Consider the following 27,237-nt stretch of genomic DNA (forward strand, 5'->3'; position numbering starts at 1 on the left):
GGCCCAACCTAACCTACATTCATATTATATATTGTAGTCTGCAGAGGTTGACTAACAAATGAAACGACCTTGATTGTTTGACTCCGTGACGGATTTTATTCAATTAGTAATTAAGTGCTACAGCGACAAGCATATAACGGCTACAGCCAGAGATACGGCGCAGCACGACCATAAGAAAAAATACGGTGCTTTTTTATACAACAAATTCTTGAGCGAAATTCAAAGGGGCGTTGTCGAACAAAATGCAATAAAGCCGTCCGTAAACCGTAGATAATAGTGAAGTATAATAATAATACACGATACACTTTTTAAACACATTAAACGATTTCGAAAATGTTTAACCAATGCAAAATATCTCTAGTCTCTAAGGTCACCTACGTCTCTATAAACGAGTAACGAATAATACTTCGATGTACTAATTAGAAATGTATAATATGATCTCGGAATATTAACACCTTATGGCTTATTATAGTCACGATTTTGTTTGTTTTACTTCAGTATTTTAGTATCTATGTATTTAGTATTATTATTATAATCTATACAGTTACATCTTTTTTACGTGGTATACGAATAAAATATTGGTCGTAGACTGATAAATCATAACTCAAAATCTGTATTAATTTGAAATTCGTACTTACGGTTACCTACAGCACTATTTCTGCAACATGTGGTTACAGGTCCTGGTGAATTTTGCAATCCCAGACACTTTCCACTCGAAGTATAAATTCGTTTTGGATATTTAAAATGTTGAAATGTTTTTTTTTCTTTTAAACTTTTAACAATTACGTAGCTTGTGTTTTTTCTTTCTTTTAATTACATACCTACTATAAAATTTGAAATTAGGTTTGTAAGAATTTGTAGAATATCCGTAAAACAAAACATAATAAAGCAGAGATAACAAACCTGTGACATGCGTGTCACGAAGTGCACGCTCTTTTAGTAACACGTATAACTGTCCAAAAAAAAGATCATACCAACATAGAAATTTTTTTTAAAAGGTCACCAAATTAGTTGATACGCAGGGAAAATAAAATCCAACAAAATTTCTTATTCGACATGCGGATACAAACAGGTTAGCCGATCCTAAAATAGATACGAGTATTTAGTATTACACATTACAATAATAACTAATAAAACGATTTTCTTTTACAAATTTATAATAATAATTTTAATTATCGATACTATTAGTATACTTAACACACCTAACTTAACAATCTAAACGCTTGCTTTTAGATTAAAAAAAAACCACCACCTTAAAAATATTGCACTGTAAAACAAAAAAAAATATGAGTCCTCCACTTATTATTTTCAATTTTATCTTACCTATTAGTTATATGCCTTATACGGATTCAATAAAAACGTGCAGTCAAAAATAATGAAACTGTTTAATAAACGTTTTTACGATAGACTTCATAGTCACATCTTAAGTCATAACCTACTCATAAAAATCTATATTCGCACTCATAGTTAATGATCCACCGTTCCCCGTGACGAGGAATGGGTGTCGTGACTTATTTTAAATTAAAAAAAAAATAAATTGAATATTAAGATAGGTACTAACTAATAATTATAAGAGACTTCTTACCAAAATTGTTCATGACTTGATTACCTGTGTGGCTATGCCATCGACCATCGCCTTAACCTTTACTGCGTATAGTAATGTAGGTATATAGATTATTAACAAATTGCATATTATCTAAAAGATAAAATAAAAGCTATAAAATTAAAAAAAGTATATAATCATAAGTTACAATGAACATTATTATAATATTCAAAATTTTAAATTTTATTTTAAAGGTAATAATCACTCATTTTCTCGAAAAATATTAACGTTATTGAAAATTTATTTTTACATATTTTTGAGGTTAATATAGAACAAAATTATTGAAAAATTATTTATTTTTATTTTTTTTTTCCATTTAAAGTTATTTACTTTTGTACATAGGTACATGTTTTCTTTTATAATCTCAATTCTGAGTACATTTATTAGTTTTTTTTTTTTTATCAAATTTTCCAAAAAAGTTTTTGCTACCTATCTATAAAATATGAAATATAAAAAAAAGGAAATTATAACTTACGACGGAAAATAATAAAAGTTTTTTTACTGATTTCAAATGTAAAAAAATTATTTCCAAAAACTCCAATACTTTTCGAGAAGTGATAGTAGCTATATTATGTTATTAAAAAGAATCATCTAGTTTATAATATATTGTATCATGTATCTAATTATAAAGTTTTGAATTATTCAATTATTACAATAGTCAATAATGCTACTTTAGAATATCCTTATTAATTATAAATATTTAAAATTACCTTCGGCAATAATTCCAAAACATGATTATTGGTAAAAAAATTAAATTTCCCTATAATTAACTATTATTTATTATAATATAGTATTTATATAAGACTTTATTGTCAGTCTTATTAAATATTTGTTATGGGTTTAATGACAATTATTAGGTATAATAAACACTGCATATAAAAATCCGATGAAAATTTCGTGATTAAAACCTTGAGCGTATACATTCAAGTACCTATTCAATATAGACAGTAAACACGTTCAACAACTTTCTCTGTCGTAGAATAATAATGGTTATACCCCTTTAGGCACTTTTATAAATAAATCTCAATATCGTCTATGCAAAAATAAAGTACACATAAACATAACATATTATACTTAAATATTTACTATGAATTCATGTATGATATCCCTGTATCAACCTTAAATATTATACTGTATATTAGTCTAACGAAATTTAGACTATAAAAACTTTTAATATTGCTATAAAATATTATATGATTACTTAATAAATATTTGAATTATACGATTTAGTAAGTATAAGTAAATATAAAAGTTACAATTATTATAGAAATATTCAACTAAATTATATTATTAGGTGTAGTACAACACTCAAGGGCTAAAGATAATTGCCTATAACGAGTAAAATTATTCTTTATAATATGTATTCGACGCAATGAATAATGGCAATTCAATAATATGACAATATTTATTACCTATATAGGTTATCTTTTTTGTTTTACAAAAAGGTTATGTTAAGTAATAAATAAATCATAAATACTCACAGAAACATTAAAAATCTATTTAAAACTGTCGTGTATTACAAAACAGTATAAAAAGTTAATAATTGTAAATGCGTTAAAATGACCATAAGTATTTTTAATTGCATCTTTCCTAAATAAACGGCGATTTGTATTTACACACACACACACACACACATATATATATATATAGAGAGAGAGACTACAATATTACAGAATTGCAATGGTTTTTTAAATAAATATTTAGGACTTAGGTACGCATCGGTATTATCTCCTGACCATATAATGGTAGGGGCATTTATTTCTCATTTACCTACTAAGTTTAAATTATTTGAGGATGTTTTTCTATTATTCGTACACGCAACTGAAAGCGTAAAAAACCTTATTAATCATTACGTAGAATTTTACGAATGGTCCCTGATTTTAGATTTTAAATTTTACCTATTCATCTGAAAGTGTTAGCTTAAGCTTGACCGTAGGGAGAAAGAGTATATAATTCAAATTTACCGAAATTCAAACTGCAAAATGTTGTATATTTTCATGTTTTACGTATTACACAATTGAGAATTGAGTATAATAAATTAATATGTACATTCCAACTTCTAAGGTACAAATAGTATAACCGTATACTCATAATTATAATACAAATTAAACGATATTAACATGCATGACAGTATATGAGTAGTATGACACTATTGACACTTATACCATATAATTAGGTAAACCAATTTAAGACATAAATATATCAAAATATTGATATTAATATGATTTAAGTATTGTAAGATATAATATGTATATCAACTTACACCAAACTATATAGTATTGACTAACATATACACTATATAAATTATTTAAAATGGTAAGGTCGTACAGTTTACCTTTCTAAGCCTTTCATTTAGTTAGTGATATACTATTAACAATTATTATTTCGAATTCAGGGACGAATTAATCAAATCGTGCATTATAACAAATTATTTAATAAAATATGAAAAAATGAACAATCATATCGTTAATGATAAAAATTATTATGAACACATTAATGTTACAGCTTTTATTTTTACAGTAGACACCAGCTATTACCTATTAAATTACCTACTTATTACTATAATGTATCTATATATCTATAATTTATTTATATAGATAATATTATTAAAAAAAATACGTCTTTGTCTTTGCAAGACAATATATTATAATATACTTCTTGGGTACATATACAAGTATAATGTATTTTCATCAAATTATTTAGATGGTACACAACTATGTCTTGAAATTTTACTACAAATTTTACTATATTATGGTGTATATATATTTATAGTGTTTGAAAATACCTCAGTGAACGGTGGAGGAATACTGAGGGGTGGTTTACTCGTTTTAGGCAGTAGGGAGCGATGACATTTTTACGGGTGGAAGAGGGGCAAGAAATACAGAATCAAGAAGAATTGATCGAATTTAAAACTAATAAAAAGTTAAAAGCCAGCTTTAACGATGGTGAACATCTCACAGAATTTTGGCTGCAATATACCATCAGCCAAAGCTATCCTGGACTGTGGACTGTCGTAAAAAATTATTAATTGCCTTCGCTTCCTCTTATCTTGTTGTCGTTGAGCAAAGATTCAGTGTGCCCAGTCTATAGTGACAGATCTAATTGCAAAAAAACAATCGACTCAATTTCGACAGAAGAAGAGTATTACACTTTAATCTTACAAAGATTGAACCAAACGTAAAATGTTGCTCTAAATCATCAACACAACTACACAACCATCTGATCAACTGATCAACACAACTATTTCAAAATATTTCAATTTTCTACTTAAATTATTATATTTATAAGCATTGTACTAATAAACATTATATATATACATTTTTTGTATAAAATTATAAAATACTTAAACTTACTTTACTTAAACCATTTTTATTTTTTTTTCTAGGGTGTGTGGGCGTTGACAATTATTTTGATTCTCAAGGGGTGGTAGTTTTAAAAAGGTTAAAAACCACTGTTAGAAATAGAAAAAAATCAAACCATCGAAAGTCAACACTTCAATCATCTTATGATTTATAAATACATATATAAGTATATAATTAGAGTATATTCTCAAATTAGTATTCCATATTCGATATTATTATACATATAATAGAAACATTATAATTGAGTTTTCTGGATTGTTAACGTTACGCAAAAATAAATATCAATGTTATTACTTATTACATAGCTAGTGTTTCTGGCACAATTAGTTTCATTAAAAAATAAATTAAAAACATGTTTACAATTTATCATATACGCTATTTCAATTTGATTTATTTGATTTTTACTTTCCGAGAATTATACAATGATGTGTTTTTGTGCATTTATTATAATTTAAAAGTGAAAAAACTATTTAGGCAGTAAGAACTTGAAAATTTCATCAAATATCCATACTAAAATTTATCCAGAGTCTATAGATTCTAGACATAATATAACTTTCAAAATGTATTCATCCTTTTTGTTCTAATAATAGATTTATGAAATTGTCTCCTTTTAGACATTGAGTTGAGTGATTGATGTATTGATTTTTATTTTTGTATATGAAGACATATTTTCTTCTAATAGAAAAAATTCTTCTAGGTTAAGTAACTTTGAGAAAAGTCTCTAATAAAAAATTAGATCTAATTTGTACTCTTTTGTGGAAATTAAATAATCGAAAAATACATAAATATAATTATAATTTATTACGTGTAATATTTTAGACAAAGATTAATTGACAATTGTTAAACGTATAGGCATTTTATTACTAATAGTAGGTACCAAATATGAATAATATGTTATAAAATATCCTTAGAAACACACTATTTTCGCAAAAAAATCGTTTTCCGGATACAATAATTTATCATTGAATTTAAATTTAACACATTTATTACATTGACCTACTCAATGACGAGGTACACCATTACACCAACTGCAGTATTGAGTATACTAGGTACCTACCTATAGTTAAAAGGTTACCTACTTTTTTAGGTAATTTTCAATTTTTTTGATAAGTAAAAAATCGTGAAAATTAAATAAAAGATTCCTATAACATATTCTTATAAAGTAATTAAAAATACTGCAAATATAGCCATAATTTTTTTATAAGACCAAAGTTAAAAAAATTTATGATTTCAGAATTTTAATTCTGAAAAGAGTCAAAATGTAAAAACCTAATCTAATGTATTGTTTTTACAACAATGTGTTTTTTTTAATGTTTTATTGTCTTGTGTATGAACTCTGAAAACACTTTTTATTGAAAAAAAATGCTACAACCATCAACTGCGAGAGAAGTTTGTGGTAGTAAATAGGATCTAATTCATGTTTTTCAGAGGTTAAAATTGAAAATTCTTAGTAATTTTTAAATAATCGACAAAAGTGAAAAAATAAATAATAAAAATATATTGCTGTATAAATAATTAAAATAATTGTTTGGTAACTATGGTTACCAAAAAGTTAAGCCATCAACGTTACAATCATTTTTCATCGTATATGATTTATCATTGAACTCAAATTTAACACATCATTACGATGACCTACTCAATGACGAAGTATTTACACTCGACGGTTAACACCTACTGTATATCAGAAAGGTTACCTACTTTTTTGTTAAGTTTATTTTCGATTTTTATTGGTGAAAAAAAAATCTTGAAAATTGAATACAAGGTTCCTATAAGATATTTTAATAGCAATTAAAAATTTAAAAATATAATCACATTTTTTTTATATAAAACAAGTAAAAACAATTATTTTAATTTTATATTCGGAACTCAATAGTCGGTTTTTTTTTTTTAGAAATTTTCAACTTTTTTCAAGGAATGTTAATTAAAAGTTATTCAGTGGGTAAAAATTCTTGAACATTTATATATTTATTCTTATATCTAAGTTTTAAAAATGTAATTAAGACAAAAAAATCCTCATACTGTACCTATAATATAATATGGAAACTATAAAATCTAATAAATATACCTATACTTAATGGCAATTATTTTTCATAAACATTTTAAGTTAAAATGTTGACCAAAATAATCATTTAATTTGAGGAACTTAAAAGTTAAAACTTATACGTACCTACATTATAAATTGTACCATCTGCAATACCATTTTTAATTTATTTTAAAATATTATTATCAATTTACTACTTTTATATACTCTGACTCTATACTATTTTACCTTATTCATAGAAAAATGTTGTTACATTTTAAGTTATATAACATGATATAAAATACATTTTATTATAATATTGTAATAATTAAGCTCTAATGATTAAATTCAATTTAAAATTTTACTCACCCGTAATAGTGACCCACTCGATACTTAATGTACAGCTAAGCAGTCCAACTTTCCTTGCTTTTATTATTTTCTTTTTTTTTTTTTGTATGCAAGTTCTGACAGCAAAATGGATCTAGTTGATACTTTTTAATATTTCTTGTATTTATATCTTAATAATCAGGAAAAATAAATATAGTAAAAAACGGGAATATAATTACAGCAACACCAATGTATAAAATGTAGGTATCGGACATCATCGATTTTGTTATTTTATTCTAATTCAAATAAATAAATTATCATGAATTTTTAAATCTTTTACCATATATTTTTATTAACATATTCTTGACATATTTTATGTTTTATAGAAATTTTAATTTTGTTTTTTTTTTTGTAAGATTAACATACCACAGTAAAGTTAGTAAATAACAATATAATATTTATTATTGTAAATGTTTTAATTTCAATAAAATTCATCAAAATTAAGAAAATATATAAATTATGTTGCAATAAAACTTTTAATTTTAAAATGTAATAAAGACTGTTTTACATTTTTTCCTAGAATTAAATAAAAAATTTAGGGAAAAGCCGTACCTATACATTTTTTATGAAGGGTTGAATTATGACATAAATATTATATTCACTCGTAAATAACGTTTTCTCTTAAAAAGATTCTTGTAATTATTATTTCTTTTTTTTGTAGATTATTAAAAAATATAATCGTAAAAACTCAAAACATTTCAATAGGCATTTAGTTTTCAATATTTTAACTTAATTGTTTATGCAAACTATTTTTAATCATAGATTTTGTATTCTGTACAACGAGAGAATATACCATCGCCCATCAAAAATCATTTCTAATGCGCATCCCTACACAATAGCCTGACGTTCAGAAATATACTAAGCAAAATACTAATTAACTTAGACTCAAACAGTGGAATCTCGGTTTAATTAGTTCATAAAGCTGGGTACGCCGATTATTAAACATTACTTTTTACAAGCGTTTATACCTACAGAAAATTTATTTACAGATATGGGTATAATAAAATTACATAATACATACATATTATTACGTATAGGTAATACCTACCTTGTACCTACTTCAATACTAAAATGGGAAGATGTGACCTAGTGACATTACTACATCAATACCAGTTGTTATGAAATATTGTTGGACTATCAATTATGCTTAATAGGTACCTATAGCTACCTATATATTAATAGGCACGATTCACATATTTTTTACATTCATAAAAGTACATTTAATAAAATTATAAATACATTACCTAATAATCAGAATTGTATGAGGAGTATGTTTTATTATGGAAAACTAAAACCATTTACATTTTTTTTTTTAAAGAGTACATAAATTAATGAACAAGTTTCAATTCCTGAAAGAAGCTCTATGCGGAATTTTTGAAATAAAATTGACCGACTTCTGAAATTCTAAATATTCTTAGTCTAAAATTTGTTTTACGAAAAAACATGATTTTTTGGATAACTTTACTAGTTATTTTATTTATTTAACCCACTAATTTTATTAGAACTAATAAATTGTATTATTGAAAAAATGGTCACCGTGGTTAATATACTATTTTCTAGTAGTAGTGCTGAATGATATGATGATAGGAGTGCGTACTGTAATAATAAATACAATAGAATAAAATATATGGATAGGTAATATATAATGTCCAAAATTTGTGAAAAATAGTAACATTAAACTAAGAGAAAACAAAGAAAAGAAATTTATTGATCCCTAAATTAACAGTTTCTTTGAATTTTTAGCATACATCTCTACTTAAAAAAAGCAAAATACACTGCAACGTCAAATGAGCCAACGTGGAGCAGTTTTGAAATTATATTATAAATAACTTTAATATTAATTAATCTAGATTCTAGATGTATTTTCAATGTAATATTTTTTTCTAGTCAAGGCTTAGATAATTTATTTCTGTTACAATTGCCAAACAAATTATTCTTTCTGTTAACTTTTTGTTTGCCCTGTGTTGTACACTTATACTGAATATCAACAATAACATTTGTGTTTTTCTTATGAGAAACCTATAGGTACTATAACTATCATTCACTTAAACCACAAACTTGGAGAACTATTTTAAATGTTTAAAAAATAATAAACAATTCTCTGTGTTTAACAAATATAATTTGTATCGGGGGAATATATGTATTAACATAAAAAAAATGTATGGTATCACAACTCACTTCTACCCGGGCTTGCTTTATGTTTTCACATAGCTTAACTATTACTTGTAAGTACATCATTATATCGATTTAAAAATAATCTTATCCAATCTTGTCCTAGTAAATTATCTTAAAATCTTGCAGGTACTTTGTAGTCTTCAGTGTCTAAATAATTTTTTACAATAAAAACTATGCCTTTTGATGTCGAAAGGAATTCCCATTTCCAACTGCAAATAATCTGTCTAACAACATAGATTCATTTGTTTTAGATAAAATAATAGGTCCCTCTATAGGTTTCAAATTATTTTCATTTATATTTATATTTATTGTTGACTTTGAAATTCCAAATTAATTAGCTGCTTGGCCCTCACTTAAAACACAATTCTTAATGAGCAATAACTTTTTGCAAATCAGAATCAGAAAAATGTTAGTTGTTCGACCACAGATTTTTTCCCGACATTTATTCATCTATAAAAAATTAATAACTATAAGTACTATTTAGACTAAATTGTATTAAGGTTAGGTTGTATTGTTTAATTGAAATGAATTCGTTAAAATTTATTCTAGGTATAACATGAACCAGGGTAGAATAACAGTGATCTAAGGTTGTACTAAATAATAAATATGTAATTTATAGAAATGTATGCACAATTATAATTTATAATATAGAGTAGAAAATTTAACACACATTCGAACATATTTATTATTATCAATTTTTATGTAAAACGTCTCATTCAATTTAATTAGTATTAGTAAATTTTCGGACGTTTTCAAAACGATAGATATTGAACATAAAAATAATTAATAAAGATTAATACTTACGTTTAAAATTTACTACTGAGACACTACCAAAGTAAGGTCAACAGCATTTTATAAATTAATATAATAAAAATATTGTGTGTTATCAAGGAGGTAAAACAATAAGATAATATTTTTGCTCTAAGTTAGTCTGTTTGATGGTAACTGCATGTTCCCAATAAAATATTTGTATAGTAACCTGTAACCTATGTCAGTAACAAGGCCATTAACACACATAAAAGTAAAAATATATTATTATAAAATTATTATACTTCTAGTGAAAAAAAAAATTTTCTTGAACTATTGAAATACCAAATGGAAAGTGCAAGAATGAAAAAGAATATCAAAGAAGAAATTGGCATAACATAATGAAGAATAGTAGGGAAATTATTTTAAACAATTGTCAAGTGATTGCAAGAGGAAGCATGAATTTTCAAACGTAGAAAAATGCGTAATAAAAGTAGTAAGCAATGTAAACATTGGTGCTCCATGGGGGAGGAAGGGTAAGATGAAACAGATGCATAGGTTTTTTTTATTATGGTTGTCTTAATATTGCCTGTGATCAAATTTAAAATAATTATTACATAAAATATTATCCTAACATAGTATTATGCAAAAACTAGGTAACAATTCATTAGTCAATAATATTAATAAGTGGAGTTTTGTTAATTGTTTTTTTATTTACTTTAGAAAAATGTCTGCTAATGCTTATCAATGTAGAGATTTGAATTCTTCCATGTTGCTATAAGAATAATTTAGTTACTGAACATCAGGAAGTGTTAAATGTATAATGGCTACTATATTAACAAAAATAATACACAAATTACAATATTCAAAATAAAATAATTATATTTTGATAAGATTATACACAGAACAATATAGTTTATTATGTTGAACAAATTAATAATAATTATAAATATTATAATAAATATAATATTATATAACAGTATATAATATATTTATATGCATACATAAAATATTATATAGTTATATATACATACATATATAAATAATATATATACTGTTATTATTAGCAAAGTAGCAATCAAACAAACTTAAACACTTATATGATATACACTATTTATATATATAGTTTTAATAAAAGTTATGTATAAAATCACCCTAATTAAATTTTAAATATAATAATTTTAGTCACAAAAATTCTGGGTAATTCAGATATAACATATTATTATTTATTAAAAATATATTTTAAAAAAAAAGCTTTAAATTTGGATTCAAACTTCAGTTGTTATTATTTAATAATTATACATATACTTTAAGAAAAAAAAAACAAGTTTATTTATTCTACTTTAAAAATACTTAAAAATATTGGAAAATACATATGCGACATAAATTATCTATACTCTTTAAATTGCAATCAGATTAAACTTATTCTATTTCTAAAAATTAAAAGATGAACACAATCGTTTGAATTTGATTTGACAAATTTTAACTCAATTTAAAGTAAGAACAATGAGCAATTCAAAAGATAAAGAAAACAATAATAGCATATAATGCTTTCAAAATTAAAATATTGTTTAAGGTAAAATATAAATATATTTTATTACATAATTACTCATTAAAAATATAAGGTAATACAAAAAATTATTACTTCATTTTTTAAACAATAACATAAATATTCAGTAATTCAATTTAGGTGAACCAAAAATAGAATAACTAATCTAAATCGTATGACGAATAATAAGAAAATTATTATCAATTTTGATCTATACTATTTTCTCAATCTTTTGAATTTACTTTCATTAATTATAAATAAAAAGAAACCCTGTGAGCACATTTAAGTCTTATACAATCAAAGACTTGACGACTATATTTCTAGTTTATATATATATATTTTTTTTTTTGTTTTTTAATTATATGGCAATAGACACAAACTATTCGATTTTTTTAATTTAAAATCCAAATTTTGGAACAATAAAATAAAATACAAGATATCTAATCCCATTCCCATAAACTAATATTATAGTTTCTTATATGATGTTATTAAATTTAAATGCTAACATTATAACTAAAATAATAGTATTAACAAAATAATTAAATTAAGCAACACACTTTATACAATTGTTAAAATATTAAAAAAAACTATCACACTAAATAAAGTTTCCATATTACTAAAGAAATTATTACATAAAATAAAATTTCTGCCCTTAAATACTTTTTTTTTTTTTTTTAAGTAATTGTTATGTTAGGTATCAAAGACTCGTTTATTATTTGTTTTACTTGATATTATACTTAGTAATTAGCAAACCATGTGACTAGTGTTTCACAATAAACATTAGTAAAATAAATAAAAGATGGTAAATTCATTTTTAAATGGAAAATAAAGAAATTAATATTGAAATAAAAAGACAAAACAATGATCAGTCTTCACCACAATTATTTAAAAAGTTGTAAGTAATATATGTAAAGTAAGAATTACAATTACACATTTATAATAACTGTTGGTGTCAATATAAGAATTTACTTTTAAAATATAAATGCACTCAGAAATGTGCATTATATATTTGATATATATATTAAAATGTTTAGGCTTATACGCATATGAAATAGCTAATCAAGTTTTTTGTTTAAAAAATATATTAGACCCAAGTCTATAATCTTGATAAATAACATAACACACTAAATTTAAAAATATATAATATGTCCAAATTTTTTTTTTTTTTTTTGTGATTGTGAGTTTTTATTATGTATTCATTTTATAAATGTTAAGAAAATAACATTGTTTTCTTAATGATATTCTGAAGCATTACTTTTTTGGCGACTCAGAAGAGTTTTCTTCAATTGTTGACGATCCTTTTTTATTTAATTCAAATGTAACCTTTGTTATTCTAGGACCTTTGGAGTCACCTGATTTCTCACCTAAATAATTTAGGTATTCTTTAATCTATTTAAACCGACAAATTGCAAATTGCAAATTATAATTTAGAAAAAAACTTACCAACTGATAAATATCTTCTTCTAGGTAATACAGAGTTTTTACGCCAATTGTCATCATTAGGTGGTTGAACATTAGAAGTAATATTTAATGGCTTTGTTATAACATCTGTTGCAATTTTCAATGTATCAAGAGTAGAATTTTCAGAATAACTACGGTGGCGTTTCATGCGTGCCATTTTTCGCATAGATGCATCCAAATAACCTTCACTTTTAGGTAATTGCTAAAATCACGTTTATATTTTTATACAAACTAACCAATTATTTATTAAATGTCTTTAAATTATTACCTCTTCTGCTTTACGGAAATCTTCAATTGTTTTAAATTTACTTAAAAATTGCTTCAACTTGGGATCTACTTGAAGCGTTTTACTATACTTGTAATACTCCAAAAATGCCCAGAATTTTTCCAAACCATAAAGTTGACCTACATTGTATCCATAAAAAATATGGATTATTTCAAATTGTTTTTAAATAAAATAAAAAATTTAACAAATTACCATTTTCATGATCTCTTATAGTTTCTGCTTGGAAATCTTTATATAATTCTGGTCGGAATTTCCTTTCTAGACCATAGCTATAATAACGAAACAAACATTCCAATCCATACCTAAAAAAAAAAATATATATATATATGTGTTAAAAATATAATTTACATTACAACATTTTAACAAACCTGAAACCATTATTAGAATCTTCTACAGCCAAAGATTGGAACTCTTTATACATGTTTTTATTAAAATTGTCTCGCAAGAAAAATGACCAGAATCTATATAATGTGTTCATTTCTTGAGACATTCCTGGCCCAAGTCTAGATCTCTCTGAATAGAAAAACAAGGAGAAAATGTTATATTATTTTTATCTTTTGTAAGTTATTGAATATCATTTTATCCAAGTTAAGCGACATCAAAGAAAAATATAATTATTATACACACCTTTTAAACAACGTGAGTGATATTTATGGTATGCTTGTTGAGTAAAATTATTTTCCATAAGCAATGCATGAGAAGGGTGATGAAAAGTGGGCAATGATTGAGGTGTGCTAGATAGAAAACCTTCACTTGGACTAGGACTGGTGCCTAATGTTCCACTACTGCAAATAAAATAAAGTTTAACATATAATAAAATATTTGTTAAAAATATCATCACAATTAATAATATGAAAATACAGTTAAATAAATTCATTATTTTTTTACATTCAAATTAACTTGAAAATTAGAAATGGTACTATAAATCAAAGAGTCCAACTTGGGACTTTCACAATAATCAGATACAGTTGGCATTTTATTTATAAAATTATACTACAGGGGTGGCCAGCAAGAAAAAACTTGCAAGCCACCAAATATATTAATAAATACGGAAAAGCCAAAATATATATATATATAAAAAAAAAAAGGTGTCATTTTATTATAATACATAAATTCATATAAAAAAATGTGTTTGTAAAAATATTACGATAAGATGCGGTTTGGCCATCCCTTTTATATAACATGTTATAATATCATGAACATTTTAGCTCCTGTTATCATGATATTTAATCATTTGGCGTATGAACATATTCATGTTGGCCATCCCTACCATATAACAATGACAAAACTATAATATTCATAAAGTAAATCATTAAAATTGTTTTTGTTATATAATACATAGTTTTATTTCATAAACGCTTTAGTATTTCATTATATGGTAATAGCAAACTTATATCTATATATTTTAACAATGCGAGACCTTTTAAAGCTTTAATTCTGTGCTCTATGGAGCACTATTGTTACCTACCTACTGTTAAGTAATAACAATATACTATTTAATATCATATATAAAAAAAACATAAAATTATTAAAATTATTTTACCCAAATGATGTTGTCCGAGGTCTAGAATGGGCACGAGAGTCTAACACCCAACCTACATGATGTTCACTATCCACATTAAAACGACTTCGTTTTCTATTCCCAGATTCATCAATATCTCCATAGAAATGACGGCGATTTGGCTTTTGTAAGTCAAATTTCACTTTAGTTTTAGTCTGTGTTGCAGTATGAGTTTTAACTTGTTTATTTTCAATTTCCTAATAAATAAAAATGTTAAAATAATTGAATTATAGTTTGAACTAAATCTATAAATCAATTACCTTTCTTTCAGTAGATTCCATTATTTCAGTTAAATTATCAACATTAAGAGAAGGTGGTGGTGGTGGAGGAACTTGATTGACTTTCTTTGGAGCTTTTGGTACTAGTCTTTCAAAAACCTCTTGGGTAACAACATTTACAGTTTTGTAAGATGATGTTTGGTTCTAAAAAAAATAATATATATGTGACAATTGGCTAAATATTATTTAATAATAAATACCGTAGAATTTGTATGCCACAAGTCTTCTTCATATAATCTTAAACCTAAGTCAATAGCATGTTCTAGATCTTGAGTCATTTTTACACGGGTTGTTCTATCATGTGATCTATCTTCAATTTTTTGGGGGCGACTTATCATTTTTTGTGTAATTATCATGAGTTTGTCAATATCTTTATCATCAAAATCATCTTTATCTCCATAATCAGATTCATCACTATCAGAACTTCAAAAACAAACCACCAATAAAAATAAATAAATATTATCTTATTTAATTTTAGTGCACAACTGAATATTTAATACAAATTTAAAATTACCCAATTGGATCTTCATTAAATTTATTTACTTTTCCACATGGTACAACAGCAAGATCTTCATCAAACTGAAATCCAAGATCCCATGAACTTGATGCATGAGTATCAATTTGATTCTCAGAAAAATTGCGTTTAGATATATTAGATGCTACATTTTGTGTTTCTAATGTCATAGTAGCATTGTTTTTAGGCTTTGAGCGTCTTTTAACCTGCAATATTAATTCAATTATGAATTTACTCATGAAAATTATTAACATAACTAATTAATTATTTATTAATACCATCTATATTGGTTAAATTCAATTTAAATATTTAATTTTTATATGTATAAAAGAAAATTATTTTTCAATAAAAGATATCACGATATAATTAATAATAGTTAAAAATAAAAAAAAACATACTTCTTTCCATGATTCTTTATCCTCTAAAACTTCAACAGATGCACTTTTATTGTTGTTGGATTCTTCTTTAATTGTTTCAGACTTTAAATTAGCTATTTAACAATTAATAATATTATTAATCAATATTTCATAAAATATAAATAAATACATTATTTTATCTTTAGCTTATTAATATTATTACTTTTGCAAATGCCGAATACTAAATGAGAATATTTTTTTATAAACAATATATCATTATATCATCAATCAATTTGGACATTAATCAGTTTATCAAAATAAATAATGGGTTGTTTTTCTATCTCTTGAATAAAATCTTTATCATACTATACTCTCTGCTTAAATTAAAAATCTTGTGGGGTGAAGGGATCAAGCAACATTAGTCTGTTTTTTTACTGTTGTAAAGCCATTGTGACTATATAATTATTATTATGATAATATAATACATTAAAACCATATTGAGAATAGTATTGTCATAAAAAATTGGTTTTTCTTAATTATAGCCTTTATTATACTTAAAATTTAAATTAAAAAAAAAACATAGACATAGGTAATATTATAGTACTCAATATTATTTTACAATAGTTCATTATATTCATATTACCTTTGTATTTAAAAACTATATTCAATAATGAGCAATTTTACTGTACTATGTGTAAAAAATATATAAGTATAGGTAATTGCATTTTGAACTAATAAAAATGTGTATTAGATAATTTGATTTAAATTTTATAAAACAATATTTATTCAAATAGTAAATATAAGGAGTATTTGATGTTAAAAAATATTATCAAAATTAAATTACAAAATGTATTATCAATAAAAATCTTACCAAGTTTTGAATGTTGACCATTAGATTTATTGGGTGTTTCAATAAGTTCATCACTTTTGGTAACAGGAGTATCTTTAATTTTTGTTTGTTCACAGTCATTTGTATCACAGTTCTCTTCAGTCTTCGATTCTATGGGGCCATTCCTTGGAACGAATTCTGGGACATCAGGATTAAGATTCATGGCAGCTTGGGGATCAGAAACTATGTGTATGCTTGGAGGAGGAGGAGGAGCAGGTAAATTTTTCACCATTAAGTCTGGAGAAATAAGTGGAACAATAGTAGGCGGTCCCATGGGATGAGCATATAATGGATGTTGTGCATTTAAATTATTTTTAAATAAAAATTGTTGAGGTATTTCTTTAAGTGGCCACTTGGTTGGATCAATTCGGCATCTTACCTATTTAAATTAGTTAAGAAATTAAAAGGTTAATATATTATACTAAATTAGTTTTATGTTCAAATGCTAAATATTCCCATACCATATGACCATTAAGTTCTAATTCTTCCATATCAATCATAGCTTTCATAACAAGGCTAATATCTTGACTAAGTTCTCTAACACGTTTAAAAGAAGCAATAAATGTTACAGGAACATAACCCTGTTCATCCATGTGAAACCTGAAGAATGTATCTTTGCAAAGATTATCTGTTGAAAAATAGTAAGATCTGGAAAACAATAATATAAATAAATATATCATAGTATTAAACAATTTACAAATAATTATCAACGCACATTTGTTGCTTAAGAAGATTAATCACAGTCTGTTCATTTATCACTGGATAAGTCATAAACGGAACTAATTCACAATAAGGTTGGGTATAATTCAAACGGGATGGACCTGAGTACAAAACATCACTTCCTTTAAAATTATAACTAGCCTGAAAAATAAAACAGTTTTTGAAGATTATAAGGATATTAAATTATTTGGGTGTTAAGAATTAATATATGTATTAATTTATGATTTTTAATCATAATATATTCATGCAATACTTTATTAATATGTTATACAAAAATTTGTATTTATAAACATTGAAACTATTATAAATCAACACAAGGAAATTTACATTTTTTCCATCTGATAATGGTTTTTGAGAGTTAGTCTTAGGTTCTTCATCTTGAAACCTATTGCGAGATCGTTGGTGTCGCAGATAGCGCATTGGACCTCCATCACGTTTGTCAGAATCAGAAATAGGATTATCTGACAAATCAGAAACCTTACGACTATTTTTATTTCTTATTTGATTATTACTTTTGTCTCGACCACCTGAGAAAGAATAGGAGAATATCAGTATACTCTATATAAATTATTAATTAAACTTATTCTCACTAGATCGATCTCTACGATATTTTGAAAGTCTGCTCCTATAACTGTTTTCTTTAGATATTTCAATATCAAGAGGTGTCCATTTAGAATGTTTAACTGTAATATAAAATGCCCAGGTGTAACAAAGAATATTTCAACTAAAATAATATATCAATGTATTAAAGTATTTTAAAATAAATGCCAAATGGTTGCAAACATCAGTAACTTTTTTCCTTAAAAGAGTGCCTATACCCAATATGATGTTCTCGTTGTCTTGCTAATATACAACACATCAACATTAACATTCAGCAATTATTCCAATTTAAAGATTTAAGCTTAAATATATGAATGAATTTATATGTCATTCATACTTAAAGGTAAGAACATTATCTGTGTTTTCTAATTGGTATTAAACAATATTTTAATTTTTAATATTAATATTATGCATACTTATAACTAGGGCCCAGATTTCAATTCAGTTTATTAAATCGAGTGCTCTAGGAGCACATTTAGTTGTAATTAATACTTCAAAAGTGACATTTTTATTTTTCATTTTCCACTGTTTTTACATTTTAGAACATTTCTGATCATTTTATTATTTTTTACAACATAAAAAGAGGACATTATTAATATATCGTATAAGTTTAAAATACAAATTAGGAAATATGTTAATGATGGATAATGTTAATTGTTCTTTTTATAAATGTAATTATGTTTTTCTTTAACTTATTTATTACCAAAAATAGGGTCTTGCTGGGATTTACTCTTACAAATAACAATTAATTTATCAATCAGTATTACACTGCATTGTATTTATTTTTATATTTATATTCGGTATTTTGTTTTTGTATTATTTTTAGTTTAGTAAAGATAAAAAAAAAAAAAAATGATTAAATGCAGAAATGTTTTATTGTGGCTCATGTGCTTATTAAAATGATTTGGTTTAGTTTTTAAGTGTAATTGTATTGAAAAGGCATTTTGTTCTTTTTCTAAATAATATTTTGAGTTTGTAAGGCATTCAAATCCGGGTCCTATTTATAATTTACATAAAATTAAAATATCCTAAAAACCAAAATTATAGAACATAGATAATGTTCTTACCTTTAAGTTTGAAAATCTGTCCATTCAGTCTAATATTTAAAGTAACAACACAAAATCGAAACTGCTAAACTTAAATGTTGGTATGTTATACATTAGTAAGATGGAGACAACAAACTATGAGGGTAAGACATCCTTTTAATCTAAAAACAAATTATGTAACTCAATTGTATTATCAAGTTGAAAAATAATATATAAATAAAAACCTAAAATACATGTATTTAATAAAATAATGATTATTTATTACTAAGTATTTATAGGTACCAACCTTTTTTTCGTTTATCAATATTATTTGATTCATTGGATGATGAATGACCAGAATTTGTACCATTTTCTTGTTCATTAACATTTGAGGAGTCATTACTTGTTTCATTTTTTTTAACACCATTCATCTTTTGACAAGACTTTTTAGCTGATATTACCTCGTTAGTAGAAGTCTGGACATCTTTCGCAGATGAGGAATTATTAACTTTTGGCAATTGTGACTGAATATTTGGTGAAGTATTTTCACTCTGTGATATACATTTTTTCTACATAAAAAATAAAATTAATTTAATATACTTACCTAAACTTCTTATAATTTAGTAAAAATTATAAAATTAACAACATCTATACTTACATCTGGACCTTGAGCAGTTCCTAAAGAAGGCCAAGCTTCAATACAATTTAATTCTTTGTTCTAAAAATGACAAATATATAAATACAACATTAAATAACATTTCTAAAAATAAACGCATTTCAAAATATCTCAACATTTGTTTTATTTCTATGACTATTAAATAATTTTTAAACACATAAAATAATTTTGAAAATAATACTGTAATAATTTTATTTGAAAGGTTCAGTTTGAAAATCAAAATTTGAGAAATAAAATTATTTATTGACCATAGCAAAGAATATTTAAAAAAAATTAAATAACACTCGAATTCAAAATATGAAATTAAAAATGTATGTTATGGTTAAAAAAGTAAAACAATTTAAAAATTAGAATTTTTTACCAAAAATATTTTTTAATGACAAAGTAATTTAAAATACATATTTTTTGCAATAATGAGTGTACTTATTACATTAATTAAATAACCTTATAAACACCCTTATCATTACTCATTAGTTTCATAAAAGATATTTAATAGTAAGGATTAAATGGTTTTGACGAAATGCAGGTAAATGAGGATTTTCTAAGTAAATTTCCTACCGAAAATTTTACTGCATCAAATGTAAAAACAAACATGATATAAAATGGAACATATTATAAACAATTTATACTGTTAGCTAAATAGAGTAATTTTTTTGTTTGTTAAAATAATCACCTTTCTAACTTAATTTTCCAGCTTTGCCAGTGTGCAGTTTTGAACTAAAATGCAACTACTATTTGTATAAGAGATACTATAATTTTTATAATGTAACAAATTTGTGAAAAAAGTTCAATAGTGTCAATAGGAACTTGGTACTTAATAAAAAGGCAAATTCTTTAATATAGGTTTACATTTATGTTCATATATGGTTTTTTAATAATGAAGTTGAATTAAAATGTATTGTGTTCAAATGGTCCAATAACAAAAATTTACTTACTTTTTTAATCTTAGTGAATTTGCTGCTTGACATATCACCTGTAAAATAAATATACATTTTAATGATAAATCACCAATCTTATAAATATTAAATAGAAATACAGTTATAATCGCGCATTTACTTGCTTAATTTAAAGTACATTGTTTACTAGTATTATGAAACAATATTTCTTACATAATATATATTAGTTAACAAAAAATAATTACTTATTAAATAAATATTTTCAGTTGGATACAAGTGAAATAAGAAACTTAATATTTATCTACACTGAAGCATATTTTTAAAATTACTAACACGCATTATTACTTTTAAATAATTATTATAAATAGGTAAAACATTTTTATATTAATAAAATAAAAATGTATTAATATTTTATTCATTAAATACTGAACATCAAAAAAATAGGTACTTTATATCATTTAAAATTCAAGCTTAGAAAAATTAAGATAAACAATCATATACAATTTATTAGTGCACTATTATCCACTGGTCAACTCATTGCGTGGATATTCCACTACAAGCACACCATACTATGTAGACACTTTATCACCCATACAATTATATATATAATATATATTTTTTAATAAAGTAAAAATTGCAAATAAGTAGAATTCAAAATAATATAGGTAGTAAAAGTAAAACATTAATTTTTAACATTTAATTGGAAACTATACATTTTAAATTATCTTTAATTATATTATTTTCATAAATCATCATCATACAAATTTCTTAGCACACTATAAACAAAAAATAAGCTCAGCTCTTTATACTACCTTCTTATTAAACGCTCAATACATTTCTAAATATTAAGATGGCATATGTAGATTAAAATTCTTATGCTCACTCTTGGTACATTTATTTGTCTGTGAAGTATTTTCTTTAAGATATAAAAAACAATTCAATAAATATAAGGGAAATAATGTTTGCTTTCTAATATTTCTATGGCCTATTGGTACAAATTAAGTATTAAAAAAATAATATTTAAGAAATGTTAAATACCTACCTTCATTTTTTATTTAATAATTAGTATAAATTAAATCAGTAAAAATATATATTCAATATTATCTGTGGGTAAAAATTAAGAGCAGACATCATTCAAATTTGAAAAGCAAATTTAAAATCTTCAATGAATCATACGCGTAAACTATTAAATTAAATAAGTCAGACTTAGTAAAATGAAAAAAAAACAGCTTCAAATGTTATTTATGTAATTTTTTTTAAAATTGCATTCATGGCAGCTTTATATAAATTAAGCATAACCGTAGCTACTGGTTTTAGTTTGGTAATTTTAACATTTCTAAGTTCTAACAATAAATAATTTTCAAAATTACATCATGGTGTTGTAAACCATATTAAATACTAATTTAACAGATTTTAAGTAGCTGATCAATAATTAATAATTATTGATAATTGTAATAATTACCTATATAGGTATGTATATTCAGTTTTATCAATCACAAAAATTCAACAATCTAGTAAGAATCAAAAATAAAAACCAAATTATATGTATGTCTATACAATTTGTATCACTAGTTTTTAGCTAATTATTAAATATGATTAATTTAACTAAGTTTTAATTAACCAAACAAGAATAATATAAGTAATCAATCAAAAATAAAAAATACTTAATGTTTTTAATTAGATTTTTAACTTATCTGATATTTTGTACCTATAATAGTTTAATTATAAATCTATAGGTACATCTAAAAACATAATTTAGATAGAGTATACAATTTAATAACCATAATAATTGCTTTATGACGTTTATCAAAGTGTTTATCTAGTGCACTAGACTAATCAGTATTTGAACATTGAATCATCACACTATAATATCGAACCATTGTAACTAAAACATTATTGGTTTATTTATCATGGCTCGATATTTTTATTTGCACATAATACATAAGAATTAAAGAAACTTACAACAATACAACTATGCAAGAAATGATTTTTAATAATAAACATAGATAATAAATAATAATAGAATTTGATATTAGGTGAATAAAAAATTATAAAATGTATAGATGTAAAATAAATTTTCTTTGATAACTAATGACTTAATTAATTTTACAATAATTATATTCAAAATAGGTTCTCTAAAAGGGTTAAGTTTAGGTTAAGTAACTTTTAAATCTTATTGGAAATAAAATTATAATTGGTAAATTACCATTTTTTTTTATTATTTCTATGGTACTTTCTTGAACCATTTAAAGTATAACTGTAACTGATTCAGACTATTGAAAAACTACTATCAAATTCAACTTTTATTTAATTTTTTATGGAGTAATGTTAGTAAATCCTTTTACTCAATAAAACAATTATCTATAAATAATTAATACATATTAAAATTAATTGCAGAAACAATTTAGTGTCAATGTATTGCTTTGAATAGGTACTTCCAATTTAAACACATTTTTAAAATTTTTTTTATAAAATAGTAATAAAAATTAGTACCTATTTAATAGAGGTACAAAACTCTAATAATAGTTAGATAATAAAATATTAAGGTAAGTACTTCTAATACTTTCTAACTACTATCTTCAGTCTACACCTATACAATTATTTAAGTATCTACATAAGTATTGGGTACCTAAACAATTACTGTGTTTGATCAACTTACTATATTTTTTATTAAGTACTTATTTCACACATATAGGTAGATAAAACTATATAATTGGCAGAAAAGTTAGGTCCTAAACAATTTTAAAATTATAACTAGGTTAAACCTACTTACTTAAATTATTTTATTAATAATAGGTATACTATTTTCATAATCATAAGCCAATGAAGCTTCAAAAAAACATTAAAATACAATCTATGATACAATTCAATATTTAAGTAGAATTAAGTTAGAGTCGATAAAAAAACACTTTCGGAGAACTATGTAGGTACCTAATACTTCAAATACTTTTTTTATATACAAAAGCTATAAGGTAACAATGTGATTGGTAAAATTATTATTTCATAAATAACTACCTATTATGGTTCCAAATATATTATATTTACATGATTTATAATGGATTAATTAGTTAACTAATTCAAATATTAATATTACCTACTTAGGTACCTATAATATAAAATCATTGATAATTTATTTATTTTTGAAATTTAACACAATATAGCTAATTGGTATATAAATATATACATAAAATTGTGTATACAACAAGGTATACAATAATGATATAGGCTTCTTAAAAATGATTTATTCTTAGTTGATATTTTATAATTTATAATAAATACATATTTATTTAATATATTCTTTAGACTAAATAATTAATTAAGTAAATTAGTACTATAGTTACCTTCTTACTTTTAATAGCATTTAATACCATTGACTTTAATAAACAAAAAATAATAAATAACTTTCCCAACATTAAAACATAATAAACAATATATAAGTAATGTGAAACTACCTATATTAAATATAAATCGACTTACCAATTATTTATCTAAAAATAGTATGTGGAATTGTATAGCTTAGATACACAAAGTTGAAATAATATTAGGTATACATTTAGGTTATACTTCATCAACATGTTTTCTAATAAATCAGTAAATATTTTTTTAAGTTAATTCTCAAGATTTTACATTTATACTGAATCTAACATAATAATAAGTACCCATGTTCACGTAAGGCACTTGGTCAACTTCAATAGGTATATTCTTAACAGATACACCTGTTGATTATCTGTCTTATTTCAGGAATTAATTGCTACTTTATTTAATTATTTATGTGTTATGCATACAACATAATAATAAGCCATCAAAAACTTAATATAGTATGTATTAGTTGTACCATAGGTTGTACCTATATAAATACAAACAAAACTTTTTAATATGGTCACTGATTTAGTCTATTTTTTTAACATCTAATTGCTTAAATCCTACAAAATTCAGAAATTTCTTCCTAAGCTATTCGTTTTAAATATTGTTATTTGTCTGTAGAAAGGCTACTATCAAACTCAACTCATTCAAGCTAAAAGGCTCTGGAGTAGTGTTAGCGAAACCATTCAGTTAATTTTGCATAGATCATTAAACAGTTAAATAAATACATTTAACTATCACAAAAATTTTGATCTTGCAACCTATTTGGCGTAGAACAAAATGTACTATTTAATTAATTAAAACATATAGATACTAGACATACATGTACTAGATTTAAATTTTATAATTTGTAATTTCCTAAATTCATATAGGTAGGTATTTTTTACCTACCAATTCATACATCATAGTACTTATTGTTATTTATCTGTAGAAAGGCTACTATCAAACTCAACTCATTCAAGCTAAAAGGCTCTGGAGTAGTGTTAGCGAAACCATTCAGTTAATATTGCATAGATCTTAAAACACTTAAATACATATATTTAACTATTAAAAAAACGTTGATCTTGCTACCTGTTTGGTGTAGAACGACAATTTATCATTTAATCAATTAAAACATATAGATACTAGACATACATGTACTAGATTTAAATTTTATAATTTGTAATTTCCTAAATTTATATAGGTAGGTATTTATCTACCAATTCATACATCATACTTCATAGTAATGTGTTAGGTATTTTAAGATAAACTATTAGAATACTTAATTATGTAGTAGGTAGGCTGTATTAACTATATATTTTTATTCTTCATTAAGACTAAATTTTATATAACTAACTTATCAATGAAATTAACGTAGGTTCAGAACCAAAATTAAGATTAAGATTCAGTTATTTATAAAAAATGCCTATTAAACTAGGTAGTTTAAATTTTGTTTATAGATACTAATACTTACAACTAGTTTGTTGTTGAGGTAGCAAGACCCTTTTTTCACCAACAATCGGGTCCTTTTCTTTGGCTGATTCTTTTGAACGAACATGTGCTACGCTTATATTTGCTGTCCATGGGTTAGTTTTGGGTAATGGAGCTTCCACAAATTTTTTTTTATCATTACTACTGATATCACTACCTTCATCGCATTTGTTAAGTTCCTGTAGTGGTTTGTCTTCACTAGGCACTGGAGATTGACATTGTATATGTTTGTTTACATCAATATCCTCAGATGTGGATACATATTTTTTTGAGCGTATATTTTCCTTATTGCACGCGCTTTTTGAAGACATGGCAACTGAAGGCACTGACGACGGCACGATTACTTGACTCATACTAGTAGTCATTTAAAAAACCTGAGTTGATCCGTAACGACGGATAAATGGCTTTATTCTGACATTTTTCAAAATGCCATTGTAACAACTTTGTTATGTTGTTGAGCAAATCGTTTAATGTAAAAACGATTGCAAAAATAACATACTTGATTTTCACGACAGTTAATCGTAAATCAAGCTACAAGGCGTTTTTTCTTCAGTCAGTAGTACTTACTCAAGTTTATTAGGGTCATCGATTTAAATTTCTTAATCACTATCTGTGGTGAACCGACACGTCAAAAATATATCACTATAAATTAAAACAAATGACAACGTAAGCCTAAAACTTGTTTTAAATTAAAAAATTATTTTTGTCAAAAAACCATGTGACTTTGGAAACGCAAAAACTATAAGAACTGCGTGTTCGACGTTCGGTAACCCGGCACGTTTCTGTTTTACTGCGCAACGCAATAATATGGAAGAGAAAATTGTTTATCAGTAAGATTTTTCAAAACACATGTGCTCAAGCCAAAGAAATTAAAAACCCATAGATATATAGATAATAATGATTATCTATATTTATGTAAAAACCAGGGCTTATAGGAGATTTTAAGAGTTTAAGACCCAATCCCACTAAAATCCAACTTGGGTCAAAGTCAAAGTATAAGCAAGTACTACTATGAAAAAAAATAAACCACGAGTTACGAGTAGTTGTAGTTCACGACGACGAAACATTCAGTATGATAACACGTGCAACTGTACAAGTAGGAGGAGCTTGTTTCAAGGATTCGTTTTTACTTTTTTTATTCTTTGGCTGTCCTTTAAGTACGGTGTTTCTCTCACTCTTAATTTCAACCCAAGCCATCTCTCTCAATCTGTTTGGCACGACCAGTGACAGACCGAGTAATAATATTTATGACCACGCCTCTAAAGGCCCAGTCATTGGGGTAAAATAATATTATGTCCC

The 27,237-nt window shown here is 24.6% G+C and overlaps 1 protein-coding gene and 1 long non-coding RNA gene across 2 annotated transcripts; both read right to left on the reverse strand.

The window, feature by feature from the left end:
- Positions 1 to 640: 640 nt before the first annotated feature.
- On the reverse strand, positions 641 to 1,572 carry LOC126550723 (uncharacterized). Its single transcript, XR_007604774.1, has 3 exons — positions 1,203 to 1,572; positions 904 to 1,083; positions 641 to 824 (listed from the first exon to the last, which is right to left on the reverse strand). It is a non-coding gene; the product is annotated as an uncharacterized LOC126550723 (long non-coding RNA).
- An 11,425-nt stretch (positions 1,573 to 12,997) lies between these two features.
- LOC114132197 (la-related protein 1B) lies at positions 12,998 to 26,939 on the reverse strand. The gene is made up of 20 exons (XM_027997591.2): positions 25,922 to 26,939; positions 21,145 to 21,182; positions 20,192 to 20,251; positions 19,841 to 20,102; positions 18,499 to 18,591; positions 18,236 to 18,435; positions 17,904 to 18,049; positions 17,650 to 17,836; positions 17,171 to 17,567; positions 16,342 to 16,433; positions 15,944 to 16,149; positions 15,630 to 15,852; positions 15,412 to 15,573; positions 15,134 to 15,348; positions 14,218 to 14,375; positions 13,959 to 14,103; positions 13,783 to 13,892; positions 13,573 to 13,709; positions 13,287 to 13,506; positions 12,998 to 13,207 (listed from the first exon to the last, which is right to left on the reverse strand). The coding sequence occupies exons 1-20, from the start codon at positions 26,301 to 26,303 to the stop codon at positions 13,095 to 13,097; spliced, it is 3,546 nt and encodes a 1,181-aa protein (XP_027853392.2). The 5' UTR covers positions 26,304 to 26,939; the 3' UTR covers positions 12,998 to 13,094.
- Between the last annotated feature and the right edge of the window lie 298 nt (positions 26,940 to 27,237).

The sequence above is a fragment of the Aphis gossypii genome, chromosome 3 (assembly GCF_020184175.1).
Source record: "Aphis gossypii isolate Hap1 chromosome 3, ASM2018417v2, whole genome shotgun sequence".
NCBI lineage: Eukaryota > Metazoa > Arthropoda > Insecta > Hemiptera > Aphididae > Aphis > Aphis gossypii.

What these genes read in the sequence shown, in the direction of transcription:
- LOC114132197 (XM_027997591.2), bottom strand. Translation starts at nt 26,303, where the DNA reads ATGACTACTAGTATGAGTCAAGTAATCGTGCCGTCGTCAGTGCCTTCA. An exon ending in ACCTCAACAACAAACTAGTT is followed by an intron (nt 21,183 to 25,921) that starts GTAAGTATTAGT and finishes TTTATTTTACAG; the next exon opens with GTGATATGTCAAGCAGCAAA. An exon ending in TATAAGAGATCATGAAAATG is followed by an intron (nt 13,710 to 13,782) that starts GTAATTTGTTAA and finishes GATACAATGTAG; the next exon opens with GTCAACTTTATGGTTTGGAA.